A 21,445-nucleotide genomic window follows, 5' to 3' on the forward strand; every position below is an offset into this window, starting at 1 on the left:
GCCCATGATGCACAATCCTCTCCGAGGGCTCAAATGGCACACATCCCTCTGTTACCTGGACGACGTTGTGATCTGTTCTCCGGATTTTTCGTCTCACCTCCGGCGCTTTGAGACTGTTCTTCGGTGTCTTGCCGACCCTGATCTCCAACTCAAGTTAAAAAAGTGCCGCTTAGGTGCTAGGGAGCCAGCCATTTTAAGAAATGTCTTGTCAAACGGTGGCGTTCTCCTGGACCCGGCGAAGTTGCGTGTTGTGGCCGAATTTTCGAAGCCCACTTCTGTGAAGAACTCCGCAGCTTCAACGGCCTCTGCTCCTACTTCCGCCGCTTCGTCCGCAATTTTGCCACTATCAACAACCCCCTGACCAAGCCTCTATCCAGCGACGACCTTTCGGCCTGGTCGCCAACCTGTGATGAAGCCTTCGCGACACTACGTCGTCTACTGACGAGTCCGCCAATCCTGCATCATTTCGACTCCCGTTCTCTCCCGGAAATCGACACCGATGCCAGCGGCGTCGCCTTCAGTGCAGTACTCGCTCAGTGCAAGCCTGGTTTTCACGAGTACACTGTCGCTTAAGCCAGCCGGACACTACCCAAAGCTGAAGCCAACTATTCCGTCACTGAAAAGGAGTGCTTAGCCATCGTTTGGGCAATAGTAAAATTTCGCCCCTACTTCTATGGGCGCCCTTTTGACGGTGTCACCCATCACCACGCCCTCTGCTGGTTCTCGTCTTTGAAAGATCACTGCGGTCGACTGTCGTGTTGGGCCCTCCGATTCCAAGAGTACGACATAAACGTTCCCTGTAGTTCCGACAGTAAACATGCAGATGCTGATGCCCTCTCACGTTCCCCTCTCTCATCTCAGGCAGTTCCTTGCATATCCGCCCTGCATTGTTTGGCCTTTGGCATCACTCATATCGCTTCTGAGCAACGCAGATACACATGGATCACTTGCCTCTTAGAATACTTATCTGGCCGACTGTTGCCACCTCCTTCTCGTGCTCTCCGTCGCCAGTCCCACCATTTCTTCATCAGAGACGAGCTCCTTTGTCACCGAAACTACCTCCCGGATGGTAGCAAGTGGCTGCTTGTCATTCCGACCCATCTGAGCTGTCATTACCTCCCACTACAACGCTTATTCTTAGCGTGCCCATGCCGGCTTATTGAAGACCTTCACCCGCCTACGACATCGGTACTGCTGTCGTGGGAGTGTACCGTTATGTACGCCAGCTCGTTCAGTCCTCCCCGAATGTCAGCGCCGATAAAACCGACCTCGCCGATCGCCGCACCTCTACAGCCGCTGCTCTGCCCTTCTCAGCCTTTCGAGCGTGTTGGCATTGACTTGTACAGCCCTCTTCTAAGCACATCATCCGATCCGACAACCGCTGGATCATTTTTGCCATCGATCATCTTACACGCTACGTCGAAACGTCACCTTTACCATCTGCTACAGCCAACGACATTGCATCCTTAAACCTCCATTATATCACTCTTCGGCATGGTGCTCCCAAAGAGTTGCTGAGTGATCGAGGTCCCGCCTTACTCTCTTTAGTTGTTGAAGCTGTCCTTCAGGAACGCATAGTCGTTCACCGCACCACCTTCGCCTACCATCCGCAGGCAAATGGCATGGCTGAGCGTTTTAACCGCATCCTCGGCGACATGCTGGCCATGTATATAGCTTCCAATAACTGAAATTAGGACCGCGTTCTACCCTTCGTTACGTGTGTTTATAACTACGCTGCTCAAGCCACCACCGCATTCTCTTCATACTTTCTCATCTACGGCTTTCAGCCCTCTTGCGCAAGGGACACTTTTCTTCCATACCGTCCTGATGATTCTGAATTTACGACTCTTTCCTAAACCGCCCCTTACGCCGAAGAATGGCGCCAGCTTGACAGGTCTTTTACTTATCACGCCCAGCAGCTGCAGAAAAGCACCCCAGACTCCTCCGAACATCTTCCACACCTATCGTCCTGACTGTTTGGCCTGGCTCTGGGTACCCTCCTCAAGTCCCGGACTTCTCTGAAAACTTCTCAGCAAGTACCAGTGGCCCTACCGCATTCTTAAGCAGACGCAGACCTCCCCTCTCAATTACCGCATCGAACCCCTTACTCCGTGCACTGATCATCACCGCCGAGCCCATGAAATTGTTTACACACCGACAGCCTCAAACCCTACGACGACCCCAACGTTGTCACATCGCAATAGGCCGCCAGGATGCTTCTTCTCGCCCGGGGGAGGTTTTAAGACAAGCCGGCTTCTGAATCATCGGCGGCTGGCGCTTAAGGAAGAAGACAACGACAAGCGCTAAAAAATCTGATGTTCGTGAGTGCACTGAAGTGATCGTTGCTGCTGAACTGGACCTGAACTGTACTGGTAGTGGTTCGCGACGCAGCGCCTAAGAAGACATTCTGCATTGCAATAATATGTAAAATATAGACAATCAAATTCCACCAAACACGTCAAATAACAGCCAATATGCCAATGGTTTCGCCGAGAGAAGCCTTTTACAACGTGCAGTTAAATATGCAAAAACCACGCCAGTTAAAGATTTGGCGTCGTGTACGTTCCCACTGCCAGCATAAATTCTCTGCCTAGAGCTTCGCGATATAATGTATGTCGACAGATCTGCCATCAGCATACAGTTGTCGAAATTGTCGAGAAATAAAAAAAAACTTTTTCTGGCCCTTCAGTGCACGCGTCACATGCGAAACTGCCAGACCAGCAAAGAAGAAGCAGGTGACGTTGATGCGCTCGGCCTCTCGGCACCTCTTCGGCGGCCGGGTTTTCCAGTGGACCCTCTTCTAAAGCCAAGTCATCGGCGTCATAGTGCTGACTGTACTCCACATTCGTTGTCGTCCACTGCAGTGTAATTCCACTGGTCAGTGCGGTCTCTAGGTATTGAGTCTTTGCTGGTGGAAGCTTCCGCGAGGGCTAACGCGCAAGCTGCGCTCGTACTTGAGCACACAGACAGCACCGGTAGGACTTTATCCACTCCCACGGCATCTACGTCCGTCCTGATTAGGCAATGCCCCCAAAAGAGGATGTGGGCTCGGACGCGGGAGTGAAATCACCAGCTCTTAGCCTTCTGGAGGGCTTCATGAGCACTGATTCGCGAGCCCTCATTCAAGAGAACGTCTACGTCATCTTGGGCCACGGACGGTTCCAGCATTCGGTGCTAGTATTCACTACCCTCGCCGTGATCGTGCTCTTGATACACGCGTTCGCCTACCGGCTCATCGGCCGCCCCGTGGACCACTGGTGTCAGCCGCCTTCGGAATTCCGCGACTGGCCCGTTGAGCAGTGGAGAAACGTGGCGATTCCCGTGCTGGCCGACGGAAGCTTCAGCAGTTGCACCGTGTACAGCCCACCGGTTCCGGTGAGTCAGATTGCGTATTTCATATGTGTCGGTATTTCCACTCGTGGTACATTAGTTGCGCGGGCGAGGTTTCCTCTCTTGCGTCAACATACTATCTCTCTGTCTCGATATTTCCTCCGCACAGCAACTGTCCTAGAACAGCTTTTTTGCGGTCTGCCTCCCCTGCGCACAGCTATGGAATGTTATCAACTAATCTCCAATGATACGGTAATATCTAAATGCCGTTCTGATTTATAGAGCCGTAGGTGTATAAGAAACTCAAGGACTTCACGTTTGGTGGAGCTGTCAAAGTATTTCAGTCTTGAAATACCCGCCCATAAAAATGTTACCGTTTGGGCTCGGTCCATGACGTTACCGTGATTAGGACGGCAAGTCGTCTAGAACGTCGTCTCGGTAATCGCAAACAGCAGATGTCGCAGCGGTTCGAATTTGGCGCCGTCGACATTGTATGTCGTCATTAACGGACGTGTTGTGCGCGTCTAATTCCCGCCGCGGGTTATGGGCTCAGTTTGTTGTCTGCGCAAGAAAGCGCTGGATTTCTTCGTGTTAAACAGTTTGAGCAATCATTTCAAAAACTGATAAAACTCCCCATAACCACCAGAATTAATTGCTTAACAGTTAATTAATGATGCTTAGTAACTTAATAACCAAGATTACTGTTACAGTAACGAAAGTCCACCGCAGCTGGCACCTTGCATCTGAAAATATTTTTTCATGCGAACCCATTTTTAGGTATCTTTATAGTTCCCGCTGAAACGCCGTGTATTCGCCACCAAACTCAACTTCACGCGGCACTGCGAAGACTGGCAAAAATGCTGAGTGTGCCTTCAAGCACAGCTAATTGCTTACGAATGTAGGGGCGTTCCTTGCTTTTGCCATAATTCACGCTGGTTTGTGCGGGCTTATCGCGTCTTTGAGGCTGGGCGCTTAAGGTTTACATTCTCTAAGGGCACCAGAGATTATCACACCAAATTTTCGGCGACGACGTGGCTGTCGATCCTAGCAAAATCGCGCTAACAGACGTACGAATCTACCGAGGAGAAGCCGAAGTGTTCCTGTGTCGCCGATGTGTGTGACAAACGGAAACGTGTTGGCACCGTGCTTATCCATTGCTACAGGTGAGGACTTTAGCGACTTTTCCACTATTTACCGAGAAAGTAGCGCCCCGTTCTCTGGAGGAGGCTCTGTTCGTCGCGTTTTTTGTGTGTCGCGTTTTTGCCGCCAACTTCTTGGTAGCAGTCAGCAGTGGGCACGTCGAGTCAACGGCATGTTGTGTTCGCAGTTGAGAACATGTAGCAGTCTGTATAGGTCAGGGGCAGCAAAATAAGTCGGGATGTGACTGTGTGCAACGCGATCACGCAGTGATAAATATGGTTTTGAAGAGATTTCGCCCTGTGCGTGGATAGTAGTTCGATAAAATTTTTGCGTGATCGATCGTGTTGTTTGTCGCTCTCGGAGTCGTTTGAGTTTACCTGTGCTAAAGGAAAACCAAAATGGCGGCAACCATTCTGAGAAAGCGGAGGTGGCAGAGGTCAGTGTAGAATGTATACGCGGGCGCGTACTGTGACAACGCGAACGTCATAGGTGATACTCGGCAAACGTCCTTGTGGTGCGCGGCGTTTTTTTTTCTTTCTGTATCCATCATAGCTATCAAAACCCAAAAACTCGTTCTCGACCAGAGGCCTCAGGAGTTCTCGCTTGCGCAGGCATTGTGTTCACAAGCGCACCAGTAAACAGGTGTTCACATGCGATTTGAACGACATACTTCGGAATACATTCAGCAGAAGCTTGTAGTAGAAGAAGTCGACTGTCTTCATTGTGGGCCTGCGGGCACGTAGTTTGTTGTTTTACTTTTTCTGAAACGTCACATATTTTTGGTGATAAGATTAAAGAAACATTTTTTTCACCGATTTCGCTTGGCAACCTCTTTGCGCAACTGTTGGATTTGTATGCACTTTAAATTTATATTGACCTAGAAATCAGACAGGTTACATACCTGGGTTCTTTGCCAAGGCTTTCTTTGCGCATAAAATTACTTTATGCGCTTTTTGCAGAGCCTATAGTTCTCCTTCATTTACAGCTAATAAATTTCCCTTTTCTGATGGTGTTTCTTTTTTTCACACTGCATCACCCATCATCCATGTCGAACTGCTTTGCTGGAGGTGCCTATGCATCAAGTTAAACAGCTCATGCAGAAGGCTAGAAGAGATCTTGAGGCATGTATGTGAACGATATAGTACAAAGAGAGTGACAATCGACAAATCTAGTCTTTGACACGCAAAATTCTCAAGAGTGGCTTAGATATCAGCAAGGCCGCTTCACTGCAAGTATAGTTTACACACCTGTACTCTGTGCAACTGATCTTCAGAGAAAATACACAGCACACAATTATTCGTTCCTTACAGAAATCTTGAGAAGCAAACCAATCGGCACCTTAGGCATGGTTTCTTGAACCACTAATGATAACAATGTATTCTTTTCATTCAAAAATGGCAAGAAATAGAGCCAAGTATTTCACAAATGCAAGAAAGGTATCACTTCACGCCAGTTCCCTTTCATGGGGTGCTCTCCTGATGGCATTGCTCGTGTTCATGTACGTGATGCTGGGGGCGATAGATGGTTTAGAGACAATGTGCCCAATTAAGACGCAAAAAGTTCTTTAAAAATATTCACACACGACTTGAACAGCGGGCAGGTGACACAGCTCGCCTTAAAGCCACGTAGAAGAGGCCACATCGCCTTTTGCAGTTGTGGTTGTTTTTGCTGTATTCGTGCATATTATGAGGCCGCTGCATTCCAGGCATTGAAAGACTTGAATGAACAAAAGTACATGGCAAGGTTCTTGAGAGAGTTCTTTCAGAAAATAAGGTTATGTGCATTCCTAGTTGACACTGCCTTTCACACAAGTTGTTCATAAACTATTAAATCATCACTCACCATCCTGCAGCTTAGTATAGCGTGCCTCCATAATGGTACTTGGTGATATCATACACATCATAGTAAAACGCACAGCTCAAGGACAAAACATAAAACTCTGCTGGGTACCGAGTCATAGCAGAATAAAAGGCAACGAGACAGTAGACTTGTGCGCTGCTCGAGCTCGTGACAAAGAAATCAAGAAAGTAAATTTAGCCTTTAATGATTACATGAAGTTCGTACAACGGAAATTTGCATGAACGGGTTGCATGAAGTTTGTACAAACTCAAATATTTTTTCTTATTTTCCTTGTTCTTGGCGCATGATGGCCTTAGCTGCATATGTGCTTTAAAGCACAACACAACGCACAATGGTAAATACTACATAAGTTATCCCTAATGTACAAAAATTGTAAAGTACGACCACAATCTACATATCCACATCATACAGTGAAACGCCGCCAGAATGAATGTTTGCTTATCAGTTAAACTTTTTTTGGAACATAATGTCAACCACGCATTGTATCTGGTAGGCTTTGCTTTGGTTTTGTAACTTAAGAATCACTTATGTTGTGAAGAAGGCTTCACGCGGCTTTATGAAGGCCCATACCATTTACTGCCATCACATTTTATAATTTATTTTGATGTTTTGCGTGTTGCTTTCAAACCAGGTGCTGTTTGTACTCTGTACCTCTGCAGGGATTCAATATGAACAATCTTTTTGTGAGGTGCTCTGTAATTAATTAATTTGAGGTTTCACTGTGCGTGGATGTTCACCAGCACTGGTGGAGTTTCGGGGTGTATTTTCTACACTGTGCTTTAATAAGGGCGATATTGTTTTGCGAGTGAATTTGTGGGATTGCTGTGATGTAGGGGTTGGAATGGTTGTGACCGGCGAGTGCCATAAGACGGGAGTGTTATTTTTCACTAATAAGTGCCACTTCGCACTTACTGTAAACAATAGTTTCATTTAATTATTTACCAACTGTGGTGTTTGATGCGAATGACATCAATGACACTGAATGGTAGCGTTCTCTCCTTGCTGAAAACTAGGAGAGGGCGATGATATAATTGGCTCAACTGTTTGAAGTGAAAACTTACGTGGAATTCTTTTGAGAAATATAACAAAAACACAACATCCATACTGTCTTATATGAAAACGTTCACTCATTGAAACAACAAAATTGCTTCCTAGTGCAAGCTCATTAAACTGTTTCTATGGTTACGACAGGAGAAAACTGCTATAAAAAGTGAAACTTCAAAAATAATATAGACGTATGCGTCTACTCGAAGTGAAGGCACAATGCATGAAGCGCAGCTCCAGTGGCGATTCGAAGACTATGTGGGTGCATTGCAGCAAATAGCTGCGTTAATAACCTTGTCTGCGTGTGTGGTTAAGTTTTGCATTTCATGCAAGCTGCACAGTAGAACGAGCCATAACACACGTTTGTGAGATATGCCGCGCGGTTCCTATTTCTTGTTTTCCCCTGATCATACATTTTTGCTATTCTGCACAACTGGAACATTGCCACACTGGTTGCTGGTGCCTAGTGTGCCTTGGGGAGGAGTAAACTAAAATGTGAGACTAGCGCAAGAAGCAATATCAAGAGAAGTAATTCGGGTGCAGGCGCAATATATGTACACTATGTAGCTGTCACGGGGTAACTGAAACATCAGTTCCTTGTTATGACAGCGTCTAAATCTACTGAAAGGAATTCCCGACAACCTTCTCGGCTAACGGGCTGCTGTGCCTGTGTGCCTCATTCGTCAGTGCTTAGCCGGTTTTAACAGCAAGTGCCGCTGTCTGTCAATGTTAAAACGCCTCTGCATGTGGTTGATGCATGTGGACGCACATCAAATCTAGAAGGAGCTCCTCCATGCAAACATGGCACCTCCTTGCGAGCAAACAACGTATACCTTCAAGTGCGTGTCTCTGCTTAGCCGCCGCTGTGTCTGTGTAATTGGCCCCTAGGCGTGAGCCCTTCGCGGACCTTATTCGAAATAAAAGCACTTCTGTAACGGTTGCCTTGTGGGCTGGTTGTCGTATCCTCGCAGCCCACGCAATACAAATGTAGGGTTCATGCTCAAAATGTATAAATTTATAGTCCGGCGAGCGGCACCGAACAGGCGAACGATCGCGCAACTGACCCATGTGTCAGTGACGTGCGCGGTCCAATATTGAGCCTAGTGCCACTGGCCCGCTGAGAAAATATGCGGCGAAAAAACCTACAACTCGGGAAAATGCGTCTTTGTTTGCATAACAAAACAGAAAATACCCGCTTCACTACCCATACTCTGTCCACGACCGCCGCTTATATGAAGTTGAGGAATATAAGCATCGCGGCGTTACATTAAATAATCGAATCAGGTGGAACACACATATTCATAACATTTCCTCTTCAGCCTTTCGCAAACTATGCCTGCTCAGGCGCAAGCTTCAGGATAGTTCCGCTCATGTCAAACTTCTCGCTTACACAATACTTATAAAGCCTTAGCTGGAATATACTTGCATTGTGTGGGACCCCCCTGCGATGTTCAATATAAATTCTCTTGAAAAAATTCAGAGACGGGAGTACGCTCTATCTATTCGAAATACGGTCACACCAATTCGGCATCTGAAATAATGGCAGAAAATGGTATTAACACACTCAAGGCAAGAAGAAAATTCCTCCGTCTCAAATTTTTATTTCTCTTACTTAATCGAAAGCTCGCACTAGACCCTAGCCCTTACGTTCACCATCTCACTTCCACGCAGACACGACGCTCTCATGCCCTCTCCATGGCGCCTCACTTTGCAAAGACAAACTTATACAAATTCTCCTTTTTCTCTAATACAATTGAAGATTGGAATACTTTGCCAACTTCTACTCTACAATCTTTAGATAAGCTGGAATTACGCTTATAACGAGTTAAGTAATTTTGTCTGCTACGTGTTCTTGAATGTCAGTTTTGATTGTGGTCGTACAAGTATTTCGTGTGTAGTAATAACCGCTTACGCTGGCCTACCAAATTTATTTTATTTTCATTCAATACTGCCAGCCGCCATTTGGTAGCCAAAACCGGAGTGGAGCAAGTATACATAGGTTGCATAACGCGATGCAACAAAGCAAGCAAACACAAAATAAAAAAGGGAGCACAGAAACAAGAGCAAACACTCTGCGTTTCTCAAAATTATGCAAAAACTAAGAGCATGAATAAACACACTGCGTCTGTAACAGAGACACGACAGCAGATAAGAAATAATCTTGGTTTGTCAAGCTGACCACGTTACGCGGAAGCCCGTTCCATTCTGATATTGTTTTTGGAAAGACAGAAAACTGGTAAGCTTCAATTCGGCATCGTGGCACTACTATGGTCGAGTTGTGTTTGCCGCGTGTTTGGCCAAAAGTATTATATTACATGTAAGAGCCAAAATTAATGTTTGTTAAATTATAATAATACCATGCAGCAGTTGTAAACAGCGTAACTTGCAGCGGGATTGACGCGTCTTGAGTTCAGATTGCCTTATTACATTAGTGACAGACAGGTGTCTACCATACGCGTTTTGTATGAATCTTAGTGCATTCTTTTGCACGCCTTCGATGCGATTTATAACTGCTTTGGTGCGCGCCTCCCAAACAACGTCTGCATGATCCAGCAATGGGCGTAGTAATGCAGTTTAGGCGGTTAATTTTGTTTTCGTTGTGCAGTGCTTTAGGCGATTTGTTAACAGCCAAAGCCTGTTGGACGCCATTGAAACCAAATGCCCGATATGCGAGCTCCAGCTTAAGATAGTGCTAAATACAACGCCCAGGTATTTGTATTCATTTACACGAGAAATGGCTGTGCCATAAATTTTGTATGTGTAATTATGAACATGGTTCTTGCGTGTAATTGTCATTTTTTCACACTGTCAAGTGTTTAAAGACATTTCCCAGGACAGACACCACTTCGAAACTTATAACACATAGTCGTTTAGTATACAATGATCCTCAGCATTTTGAATAGGTAGGTATACAACGCAGTCTTCAGCAAAAAAACGGCATCGCACTGGGTAATCGAAACTCAAGTCATTTAAATAAGGACCAGAAGTGGCCCAAGGACGTAGCCTTGGAGGAGAATTGATGGGGGAAGCTGATGGAGAGTTAGAACCAGAGATCTGTGCCTACTGGTGCCGTTCAGAAAGGTAGGAGTCAAGCCACTGAACAAGACGCTGTATTTGCAGTAGATTTCAGAGATTTACCATCAGCTTACGGTGCAAAACACGATCAAAGGCCTTCGCGAAAAATAGAAATATTTCGTCTCTTTGCCCGCCGTTATCAAGGCATGTCAAGGATTCATTGGTTTTGTGAATTAGCTGTGTTACAGTGGACCGGCCACGCCGACACCCATGCTGGCGACTAGAAAAGCAGTTGCTACTTTCTGAAAAAGACTAAGTGTTTGAAAATGAAGTGCTCCATAATCTTACCCGAAGCACATAATAGTGAACCTGGCCTGTAGTTTGTCGCCGGATTTGTGAAGGGCGATGACCTGTGCAACCTTAATATCAATAGAACTTCAGAATTTAAAAAGCTTTCATTGTGAAGGACCACAAGGTATTTAGCGCACCATTCTGCGTAGCGGAAGAGAGGCGTATTTGGGATTGCATCTCACCCAGGAGACTTTCTTACGTCCAAAATAAACATGGCAGCAACCACTCCTTTCACGGATATTAATAAGTCTGGCAAGATAAGGCACGGAGGATGAAATTCAGGGGTATACCTCATATCCGTTGCAAACACTGAAGAAAAGTAATCATTCAAAGCTGATGCAATGCAATAAGGATCATTAATTTCCCCGTGATTCGAACGAATTTTACTGACTGGATCCTTCTTCTGAGTTAAGTGTGTCCAAAAGTTTGCGGAGTCTCTAGTGGGAAACTTGCGCATTTTAACATTACAAAAGTTATACTTAGATCGTTTTATTTTCATGCGCAGCTCTATGCCAAGGGGCTGCAAAGAAACGTGACCTGTTCTAAATCGTGTGGACCCTAGGCGCTTGATACGAAATTTAATCTGGATCACTTCACGCGTAATCCATAAACTAGTGCGATTAATTTTTCTATAATTCTTCGGCACGTATCTTGCTATTCATTCTTGTACAATACTCTTGAAGTGCACCGATAGGTCATTGATATTCATGAGACCAGCCGCGTGGTTTTCGACGAATTGACCGTAGTCTTGCTCCAATAAATCTAAAATACTTTCGTCTAGGGCTTTGTTAAAGTCAAGAAGGGCTTTTCTTAACTCAAGGCCAGGCGGCCACACCATGTTGCTTTTGAAGAGCACTGCTTCGTGGTCAGAAATACATGGGATGATACCAATAGAGAAACCTAGTCTCTCAATGGCATCGCTAATAAGCACAAGATCAAGAAGCGAGCTTGCACCTGATGCGATACCTGTCGGCCCGTGCAAGGCCTGCTTTAAATGGAATCCAAAGGCAATGTCAAGCAAAAGATTGGCATGTTGACATGAAGTTTCTCCCGCCAGGAGTTCCCAATTAATTCTTGGCAAGTTAAACTCAACACACATCAATATGTGAGTTTAACGTCTACGATATTCTTCCATAAAATCGTGCAATCGTTCAAGAACCGAAATATCAGCAGCGGGGGGGCCTGTACACAAAACCAATAAAAATGTTCAGATGACAAAACCGAAGCATGATTCAAACCATTTCGATGCCTGTTTTATGAGGAATAAACTTGTAATCTAATTCCTTTTTTATCGCTGCAGTTACGCCCCCTACACTTGTGCTGCGATCGTGCCGTACTATCTCGTGGGTGTTGCGTATTACTTCTGTATCTGGAATTGCTTCGTTAAGCCACGTTGCGGTTACTATTGTGACATCCGGATCGTGTGAGGTAAGGAGAGCGTCTAGGTCATCATATTTATTCCCTATGCTTCTGACATTGATATTCAAGAAAAAAAAGTGGTTGGCTGGGTAATCCCGCCGTGTGCGCATTTCTGCCATATTTACGAGAGACCTGACTGGCTGGTCATTCACCACTTAGCGGTACCCTCTTCGCCAGAGTTTCGTCCGACCTAAACAGCTTTCCGTTTATTTTTACCTTGTAAAAAAACAGCCCGACCTTATCACCGTCTACTTTTTGCTGATGGGCGATGACCCAAAGCTTCTTGCGTATCGACTGAACACGTGGTGAAAAGTCTTCCCAGATCCTGTATTCCATGTTTTTCAGTTTGCTGCAGTTTTGAAGCATCTTACCTTTGTCCTTTTGGTCCAACAACTTAAAGATTATTGGGCGGCATTTATTTTCTGCGGGTCTTCCAATTCTGTGGATTCGTTAAATGGATGCGTTAGACACCTGCAGTATGTCACTTAAATTTTTTTTAAACACAAATGCTTCTATGTCCAGGTGTTGCTCCTCATTTTTTCTTTCACGCCATAGACAATTAGATTGTTTCTCATACTCCCGTTTCCTAAGTCGTCAACTTTCCGGAGCAAAGTTTAGACAGTGTTTTGCGGTTCATCGACTCTCTGAAAATAATCAGTGACAGTTGAGATGAGTTTGTTCAGTTTCCTTTCAATAGACGCCATCCTAGCATTTGTTTCGCTTAGTTGTTGACTCCCAGATCACGCGGTTTGTTTCAGTTCACTCAGTTCATCAATAATTTGTTTAAGCATAGTTTCAGTAGTATTCGGGCCACGACTAGGTTCCACAACGCCACAAGGACAGAGCAAGTCTACGAAACAATTGTAAGTTGCTAGAAGCACTCCGCTCATGGGTAGTGGGCACGGCAAAAGCAAAAGACATACATCGTCACTATGGTAAGCGTGAACAGGACGGTTGTCCCTTACCTGAATGAAAAACAAAAAGGAGCTTGTGAGACGCATGATCCTTGTGCTTTCGCCGTGCCCACTGACTGCACAGCACGGGAGGTCCATATATATTGCCACCTGGTGTTCTCAGGTGGCGCTGAAGTGTCTTCGAAGACGTTGAAGTGTCTCGCGCTGGCTGGCTGGCTGCTTGCTGTATTCTGCTGGTTAGCGACCTGTCTCCCTGTTTTCCGTTACATATTTTGGTGTAGGCGCTGGGTAAAGATCCCTGTATATGTCTCATACTCCTCCGGATACCCTGGGCTCCAGTCCTTCGCTAGTGGACACCCCCGTGCACCGTGCTAGCCGGAGAAATCAAGGCCTACCTCCCGAACACGGGCTTTTGGAGTCTGCCAGAGCACCCACCCATCGACCTGTCATGCCAGCTGCTGCCTACTACACCTTGCAGAATCCGCGACTGCCCAAACCATTCCACGGCAGTCAGCTCGAAGACGTAGAGGACTGGCTTCTCGAGTTTGAACGCGTGGCCTCATTCAACCAGTGGGACGACGCCGCTAAACTTCGAAACGTCTTCTTTAGTCTCGAGGATGGTGCACGTACCTGGTACGAAAACCGAGAAGACGCCCTAACATCATGGCACGAGTTCCGCCGACGCCTGCTGGAGACCTACACTAGCACGGATCGTCGAGAACGGGCTGAACGGGCTTTGCAGTCTCGCATTCAGATGTCGAATGAGACTGTAAGCATGTACGTGGAGGATATGACTCGGCTCTTCCGGCGAGCTGACCCGGCCATGCCCGAAGATAAAAAGGTGCGCCATCTCATGCGCGGCGTTAAAGAGCAACTTTTCGCTGGCCTCGTGCGCAGTCCACCTGGGACTGTTGCTGAGTTTCTCTCGGAGGCGGTCACGATGGAGAAGATGCTCTTGCGGCGGTCTACCACCTACGACCGGCCGGTACTCGCCGCTTCACTTACAGAGCCGCTTCCTGCCTTCGGGGCTAACCCTGGTCTTCTCCGCGACCTGATCCGCTCCGTTGTGCGCGAAGAGCTCCAGGCGCTTTTCGGTGCTCCCCTGCCGACGGCCGGCTCTCTCGCTAGCCTGGTCCGCGAAGAGGTTCAAGCCTTGAGACCTTCGTTCCCGTCCGTTGACCCGCCGCCTTTACCAACGGAGTGCCGTCGTCCAACGTACGCTGAAGCCTTGCAACGTCCTGCGCCCTCTTCGGCGCAGTTTCCTCCGTCCAATCAAGGCTCGCTGTTTTCCGCACACCCCGACACGTACTACATCGACAATCGACGATCACCCCAGCGGAAGACGGACCTGTGGCGTGCTCCGGATCGGCGGCGTCTCTGCTTTCACTGCGGGGAACCCGGTCATCTGTATCGCCAGTGCCCGTATCGACAGCTTGGGCTGCAGGGGTTCCCTATCGACATGCCCCGTCCACCAAGAGGTCAACGACCCCGGGAGATCGAGGACTACGTAGCCCAGCAGCGCATGGCGACAATTCCCCAGCGGCAGTCTCGGTCTCCATCACCACGCCGACCTTCGCCACAGCCCCAAAGCTCCTCCTGGATGGCGCAGAGACGGTCGCCAAGTCCCCGCCGGGAAAACTAAAGAGAGCGACCTCAGGGGGCGAGGCCGCTGGCAATCGATACGAACAAGACCCCCCGACAACGCGAACAGCGACCGACCGCGATTTAAAGGCAACGACTGCAGTACCTGAACTCGGAGATCGATTCTCGTTGGATATACCCGTGCTTCTCGATGGCTATAAGGTTAGTGCTTTGGTGGACACTGGCGCTGATTTCTCGATTTTAAGCGGAAAGCTAGCGGCGCTTCTTAAAAAAAGTAATGACACCATGGTCCGGCACGCAGATTCGCACGGCTGGCGGACATGTCGTAACTCCGCTTGGCCTATGCACAGCAAGAGTCCAAATTCGCAGCTCCACATTTGTTGTCAGCTGCCTAGTTCTACCGAACTGCTCCCGTGACTGTATCCTTGGCGTTGATTTTCTCCGAGAGTACGGAGCTATTATTGACCTCCGAAAGCGCACTGTCACATTTTCTACCGAGAAAGCTGATGTTTACTCCGAGGACTGTCCACGCCGCGCCGCCCTTAGAATATCCGCCGAGAGCGTTTGGATTCCGCCACGCGCCAGCGTTTTTGTGAGTGTTCACTGCGACGGACTACGTGAAGGGACAGCGGTCGCAGAGGGCAACCTGTCCCTTTTGCTCACCCACGGCATCTGCTCAGCGCGAGGTCTCATCCATCTCCGCGACGGCTGCTCTGAGCTCCTGGTGACTAACTTCTCTAACGAGCCCCGGCACCTTTTTCGTGCTACTGCCATCGCATTCGCCGACCCCTTAGCGGAGGTTTCTGAATGTTTCGCGTTCGAAGCTGTTAGACCTGTGCGCCCATCCCTTGACATCAGCCCGGACCTTTCGGTGACTCAACAGCGAGAACTACGTGCCCTCCTACTTGAATACTCCTCCTGTTTCGCTTCTTCGTCGAAAGTCCGGCAAACGGCTCTTCTCAAGCACCGCATCATTACGCCCGACGATGCCCGCCCCATCCATCAGCAGCCGTACCGTATCTCACCGAAGGAGCGTGAGGCGATCCAAACGCAGGTGAAGGAGATGCTTTCAGATGGAATCATTCAACCTTCCAGCAGCCCCTGGTCTTCACCTGTCGTGCTGGTGAAGAAAAAGGATGGGACACTCCGCTTCTGCGTGGATTATCGGAAACTGAACAACATCACCAAAAAAGACGTCTACCCGCTGCCTCGTATCGACGACTCGCTCGACAGACTTCGTCGCGCCCAGTACTTCTCCTCCATTGATTTAAAGAGTGGGTACTGGCAGATAGAGGTCGACGAGCGGGACCGCGAAAAAACGGCGTTCGTGACACCCGACGGACTGTACGAATTTAAAGTGCTACCTTTTGGGCTATGTTCAGCGCCGGCAACTTTCCAGCGGATGATGGATACCGTTCTCGCTGGACTAAAATGGCAAACTTGTTTGGTTTATCTCGATGATGTCGTCGTATTTTCCGAAACCTTTGCCGAACACCTTGAACGCCTGAGGACAGTATTAGATGCCCTCCGATCGGCCGACTTAACGCTAAAGCCCGAGAAGTGCCACTTTGGGTACAAAGAGTTGAAGTTTCTCGGTCACCTCGTGAGTGCCGATGGCGTTAAGCCCGACCCCGAGAAAACTGCTGCCGTCGCCAACTTTCCTGTTCCTGCAACAAAGAAAAGTGTGCAACGTTTTTTGGGTCTGTGCGCATATTACCGCCGCTTCATCGCCGACTTTTCAAAGATTGCCGCACCCCTGTACCACCTCACGCGCAATGATACACAGTTCGTGTGGGCTGCCGAGCAGCAGGAGGCTTTTGCCGAGCTGCGCAGACGACTGCTAACATCCCCTGTTCTTGCGCACTTTGATGAAGAGGCTGAAACCGAAGTCCACACCGACGCGAGCAACGTCGGCCTCGGCGCCGTACTCGTCCAACACCAAGGTGGCGTGGAAAGGGTCATCGCGTATGCAAGCCGCACGCTTTCTCGCGCTGAAACAAACTATTCGACCACAGAAAAAGAATGCCTTGCGGTTATGTGGGCAACCATGAAATTTCGTCCGTACCTCTACGGCCGCCCGTTCAAAGTAGTTACCGACCACCATTCGTTGTGCTGGCTTGCAAATCTTCGCGACCCATCGGGGCGCCTAGCCCGATGGAGCCTCCGCCTCCAAGAATTCGATTACACCATTGTGCACAAATCTGGCCAGACGCACGAAGACGCTGACGCACTCTCTCGCGCGCCCGTCGGGTTAGCGGATGATAGCATAGAGGACGAGAGTGGTTTTATTGGAGTTGTCAGCGCCTTAGACCTAATGACCCGCCAGCGAGCTGACCCAGACCTGCGACCTATCATTGATTATCTGGAGGGCCGAGCTTCTGTCGTACCCCGACAATTTTCTAGAAACCTGCCGGCCTTCTGTCTCCGGAACGGCATTTTGTTTAAGAAAAACTCCAGCACTGTTGACCGAGCGCACCTCCTCGTCGTTCCGGCAGATCTCCGCGCCGATATCCTTCTTGCTTGTCACGATGAGCCGACCTCCGGCCACTTGGGCTTTGCCCGCACACTTGCACGCGTGCGCCAGGCGTATTATTGGCCCAAACTTTCTCACGCCGTCCAGCGTTACGTCAGAGGCTGCCGCGATTGCCAACGTCGTAAGGCGCCTCCTCTCAAGCCAGCGGGCTTGCTCCAACCTATTGAACCCCCTCGGACGCCTTTTGATCAAGTCGGCATCGATCTTCTGGGCCCATTCCCTGTGTCATCGGCAGGTCATAAATGGATCATAGTCGCGACCGACTATTTAACAAGGTATGCGGAAACTAAAACGGTGCAGCGCGGTACGTCATCTGAGATCGCCCAGTTTTTTATGCAACAAATCGTGCTGCGTCATGGCGCACCGTCCCACGTAATCACTGATCGAGGTACGGCGTTTACGGCACAGCTCATGCGCGACGTGTTCGAGCTCAGTCACACGAACCATCGCAAAACTACTGCCTATCACCCACAGACGAACGGGCTCACAGAGAGACTCAACAGAACGATCGCCGACATGATCGCAATGTACATAGACTCGCAGCACAAAACCTGGGACGAGATTCTCCCGTACGTCACATACGCTTACAACACGGCCACCCAGGAGACGACCCGATTTACACCATTTCGTCTGGTCTACGGACGTGACGTTCAGACGATGCTGGATGCAATGCTTCCATGCAGCACTGATGACCACCCACTCACGCCAGACGCCGAGCAGTTCGCTCAGAGCGCCGAGGAAGCACGTCAACTTGCCCGTCTTCACATTCAGCGGCAGCAGGGCACGGATGCACGCCGCTACAACCTCCGTCATCGGCACGTCGAATACCATCCGGGAGACCAAGTTTGGGTGTGGACCCCGGTACGCCGCCCAGGCTTGTCTGAAAAACTGATGTGCCGTTACTTTGGACCGTACCGAGTTTTGCGCCGCGTCACCGAAGTGACCTACGAAGTTCTTCCTAACGGGACTGTGCAGCCTCAGCGTCGTCCACCCCGCTCTGAGGTTGTGCACGTTGTCCGCATGAAACCCTACTTCACGCGGTAATGGATAGTACGCTCAGTGTTCTGCTAGTTTTCGCGTGGGACACCTTCGCCCACCTCCCTTGTACATTTTTGTGTGCTTGTGCTGTTTTTTTTCTCTTTCCACTGCCCATACTGCTACCCCGCTTTTGTTTTTCTTTTTTTTTGGAGGGGGAGTAATGCCACCTGGTGTTCTCAGGTGGCGCTGAAGTGTCTTCGAAGACGTTGAAGTGTCTCGCGCTGGCTGGCTGGCTGCTTGCTGTATTCTGCTGGTTAGCGACCTGTCTCCCTGTTTTCCGTTACAATATATATAGCCATCCAAGCTGATGACGTAGGCAATGGCGGCTGGCGATAATCAGGAAGCTGAAGTTTCCGAGTGCGCAGGTCCGGATTTTCTGTTCCGCAGGTGTTGTCCATTGACTGGCTGCTCCAGGGTACGTGTTGCTCAGCCGCTTCGACAGGAAAACCGAAGTATGTTTGCCATGGTGAACACTCTGCAGCGATGATGTGCATGGCCTGAATAAAAAACAAGAAGGGGCTTGTGAGACGCATAATCCTTGTGCTGTCACTATGCCCACACCATATGGTGCCATGTGTTGCTGCCATGTGGTGCTGCGATGTGTTGATGTGTTTTGTCCTTTGTACTTCCATGTTGTTTTGTATTTTGTACACCTGTGTGTCACTCCTGCTTGGCCGCTCAGCCTGCAGTATGATTGTAAATAAATAAAAAAAAGTAAAATTTTTTGGCGAACTTTGCACACGCTTTATGTTAGGTTATTGTTTAAACATTCCTTTATATTCTCACTGGGGAATAGCTCTGCCCTCAACATTTAGTCTGGCTTCGTTCTTTTTTTTCGTTTCTCAGGACGACAACCTAGAGGAGCGCCGCGAAGTTGCCTGTAATCGATGGGACTACAACGCCACGGATGTTGGTGACAGCGTCGTCAGCATGTGGGACCTCGTGTGCGAACACCAGTGGCTGTACTCCATCTCCAGCTCCGTGTACATCATGGGTCCGCTGTGTCTGGTGCCTGTGGCCGGCATAATGGCAGACCGCATGGGGCGCAGGCCGGTGATCCTGGCCAGTGCCGCCACCATGCTGTTGGCCAGCATGGCGGCAAGTACGACGAAGGCCTTGGGTGCCTTCCTCATGGCCCGATTCATCATCTCCGCCGCGACCAGCGCGACCAGCGTGTTGAACTTCATCGTCCTCTACGAAGTGACGGGAAACGAGCACCGGGCACTGTACATCCTTCTGGCGAACATTGTCGGTACCACAGTGCCGCCTGTACTGTATTCCCTGCTGTCGCTACTCCGTCCTAGCTGGAGGCTGTCGCACGCACTCTTCGTCGCGGCCTCTGCCATTGTGCTGGCCTGCTGCTACTCCCTCGAGGAGTCCCCCGTCTGGCAGCTGGCCACGTGGAGAATTCGCCAGGCTGAGAGCACCGTGTTGCATGTAGCAAAGTACAACGGAGTGGATGGAGCCAAGGCCAGAGCCACGTTCAGAGCGCTGAAGCGGCAGCTGGAGAAGCGAGAGACAGCCTCTGGAGCGGGGACAGGTTCCTCGGAAAGCATATTGCTTTCGGCTTCCTTTCGCCGGCGTGCCGTGTCCATCATTTTGTCCTGGTTTGGCGTGAACTTTGCGTACTATGCTTCACGCATGGAGCACACGGGTTTCGAAGCCCACTGGGAAGTTTCGGCGCACCTGTTCAAAATCTTGCTCCTCATCGCACTTTACTATAGCCTAAAAAGACGAGGTCAAAGATTCACGTTGTCCGTAGTGCTGGCGCTGCTGTCTGTCTGCGGTGCGTTTCAAACAGTCTCCTACGAATTGAAGCTCAGTATCGCGATGCCATTGTCCAAATTAATGGTCTTAACCGCCACTACTGCGGCTATGTGCGTCAACTATACCTATGCCGGCGAAGTCTTCCCTACTGCAATAAGAAGCGTAGGATTCTGCATATCCTATTCCGTCGGCCGCGTCGGAGTTCTCCTGGTCACATTGATTATTGCCTTCACCGAAGACCAGCGCATATTATCTCTCAATGTGGTCATGACGGTGCTGAGCTTGGTGAGCGCGGTGGCAGTTCAGTGGCTTCCCGAGATATTCTCCCATCAGAAGAAAGACGCGGATCTGGGCCCGTTGGACGCAGAGCAGCGTAAGGAGGCCCTGAAAACTTTTCTCCATCCGTGTCGGTCGTCTGCGAAGGCTGAAAAGTCAAGAAAGCCGCATGGGCATCGAAAATCAAATCGGGGGTCGACCAGCCTTGGTGCGTCTTATGCGGCAAGTGCAGTGACATCTGGAGCGGCGTCCACTGCGTTAGCCAGTTCTCCGCCACAAGTGACTCGAGCACGTGTTGAAAACCTTGGGTCGCCTTTGGGAACTGGTGAGTCGTCTTCAAAAGCTGATGAGATGCCGGGCTGTGCAAGGGAAAAGACTGGATCACCGTCACAGAACAATGGGTCACCTTTGGAAACTGCTACATCCCCTTCGGAACAAGTTGGATCGCTTCTTGTTACGCATACGTCACCTTCGCATGAATCTGGATCACCCATGGACAATGCTGCATCGCCGTCGGAAGACGCTGTGTCGCCTACACAAAAGGCCGGATCGCTTCCTCAAAACACTGCGTCACCTCTGCAAGTCTCTTCTAAGCATAAGAGTAAGAAGGAACGCAAACACCACAAGTCCGCTGGAGGTGCTGGCTTCAATTGAAGATCAGCACATTATGGTTCCGTATTTGTTTTCTGTGTTTATTCAGTTCTTACCACAGAGTACATTTGCGTAGACTAGCTACGGTTTCTTTAACAGGTCGACAACTCGACCCAAAATCAACGAAAGACTGCATATCTTCACTTTATTCACCCCTTGCGTATCGCCGTCATTCTCGACGGTCGGGAAGGACTATTGATGGCAAACCAGCATTACGAGTGTATCTCTCAGACTGACTACTCCTGCTCTGGTCTCGGAAGAATATGTGCATTTGATGGTCGCAACGCCTCTGAAGTAGGCTGGACTTGTCCTATGTGCAATTAGCCGCATGTAATCAATTGTACAATTTCCTTTCTCATCACATTTTAAAGGATAGAAAAGCATATTTTACTATGTTTTAGTGCTCCATAGCTGTGGCAGAACATAAATGGCAAAATTTTGAGGGGTATTTTGTCTCTTTTTATATATCTCGTAACAAAAATGGCTGGCAGGTTATCATTGCTTA

General features: G+C 49.0%; 1 protein-coding gene across 1 annotated transcript in view; it reads left to right on the plus strand.

The window, feature by feature from the left end:
• The first annotated feature begins 3,024 nt into the window (after window positions 1-3,024).
• Window positions 3,025-21,445, plus strand: part of LOC144120057 (solute carrier family 22 member 16-like) — a 32,883-nt gene continuing 14,462 nt past the window's right edge. The window contains exons 1-2 of the mRNA XM_077652528.1: window positions 3,025-3,375; window positions 19,093-19,786. Coding sequence (XP_077508654.1) covers window positions 3,025-3,375; window positions 19,093-19,786 — 1,045 coding nt within the window. The remainder of the gene's footprint in view (window positions 3,376-19,092; window positions 19,787-21,445) is intronic.

This window comes from Amblyomma americanum, chromosome 2 (genome assembly GCF_052857255.1).
Source record: "Amblyomma americanum isolate KBUSLIRL-KWMA chromosome 2, ASM5285725v1, whole genome shotgun sequence".
Classification (NCBI taxonomy): Eukaryota; Metazoa; Arthropoda; class Arachnida; order Ixodida; family Ixodidae; genus Amblyomma; species Amblyomma americanum.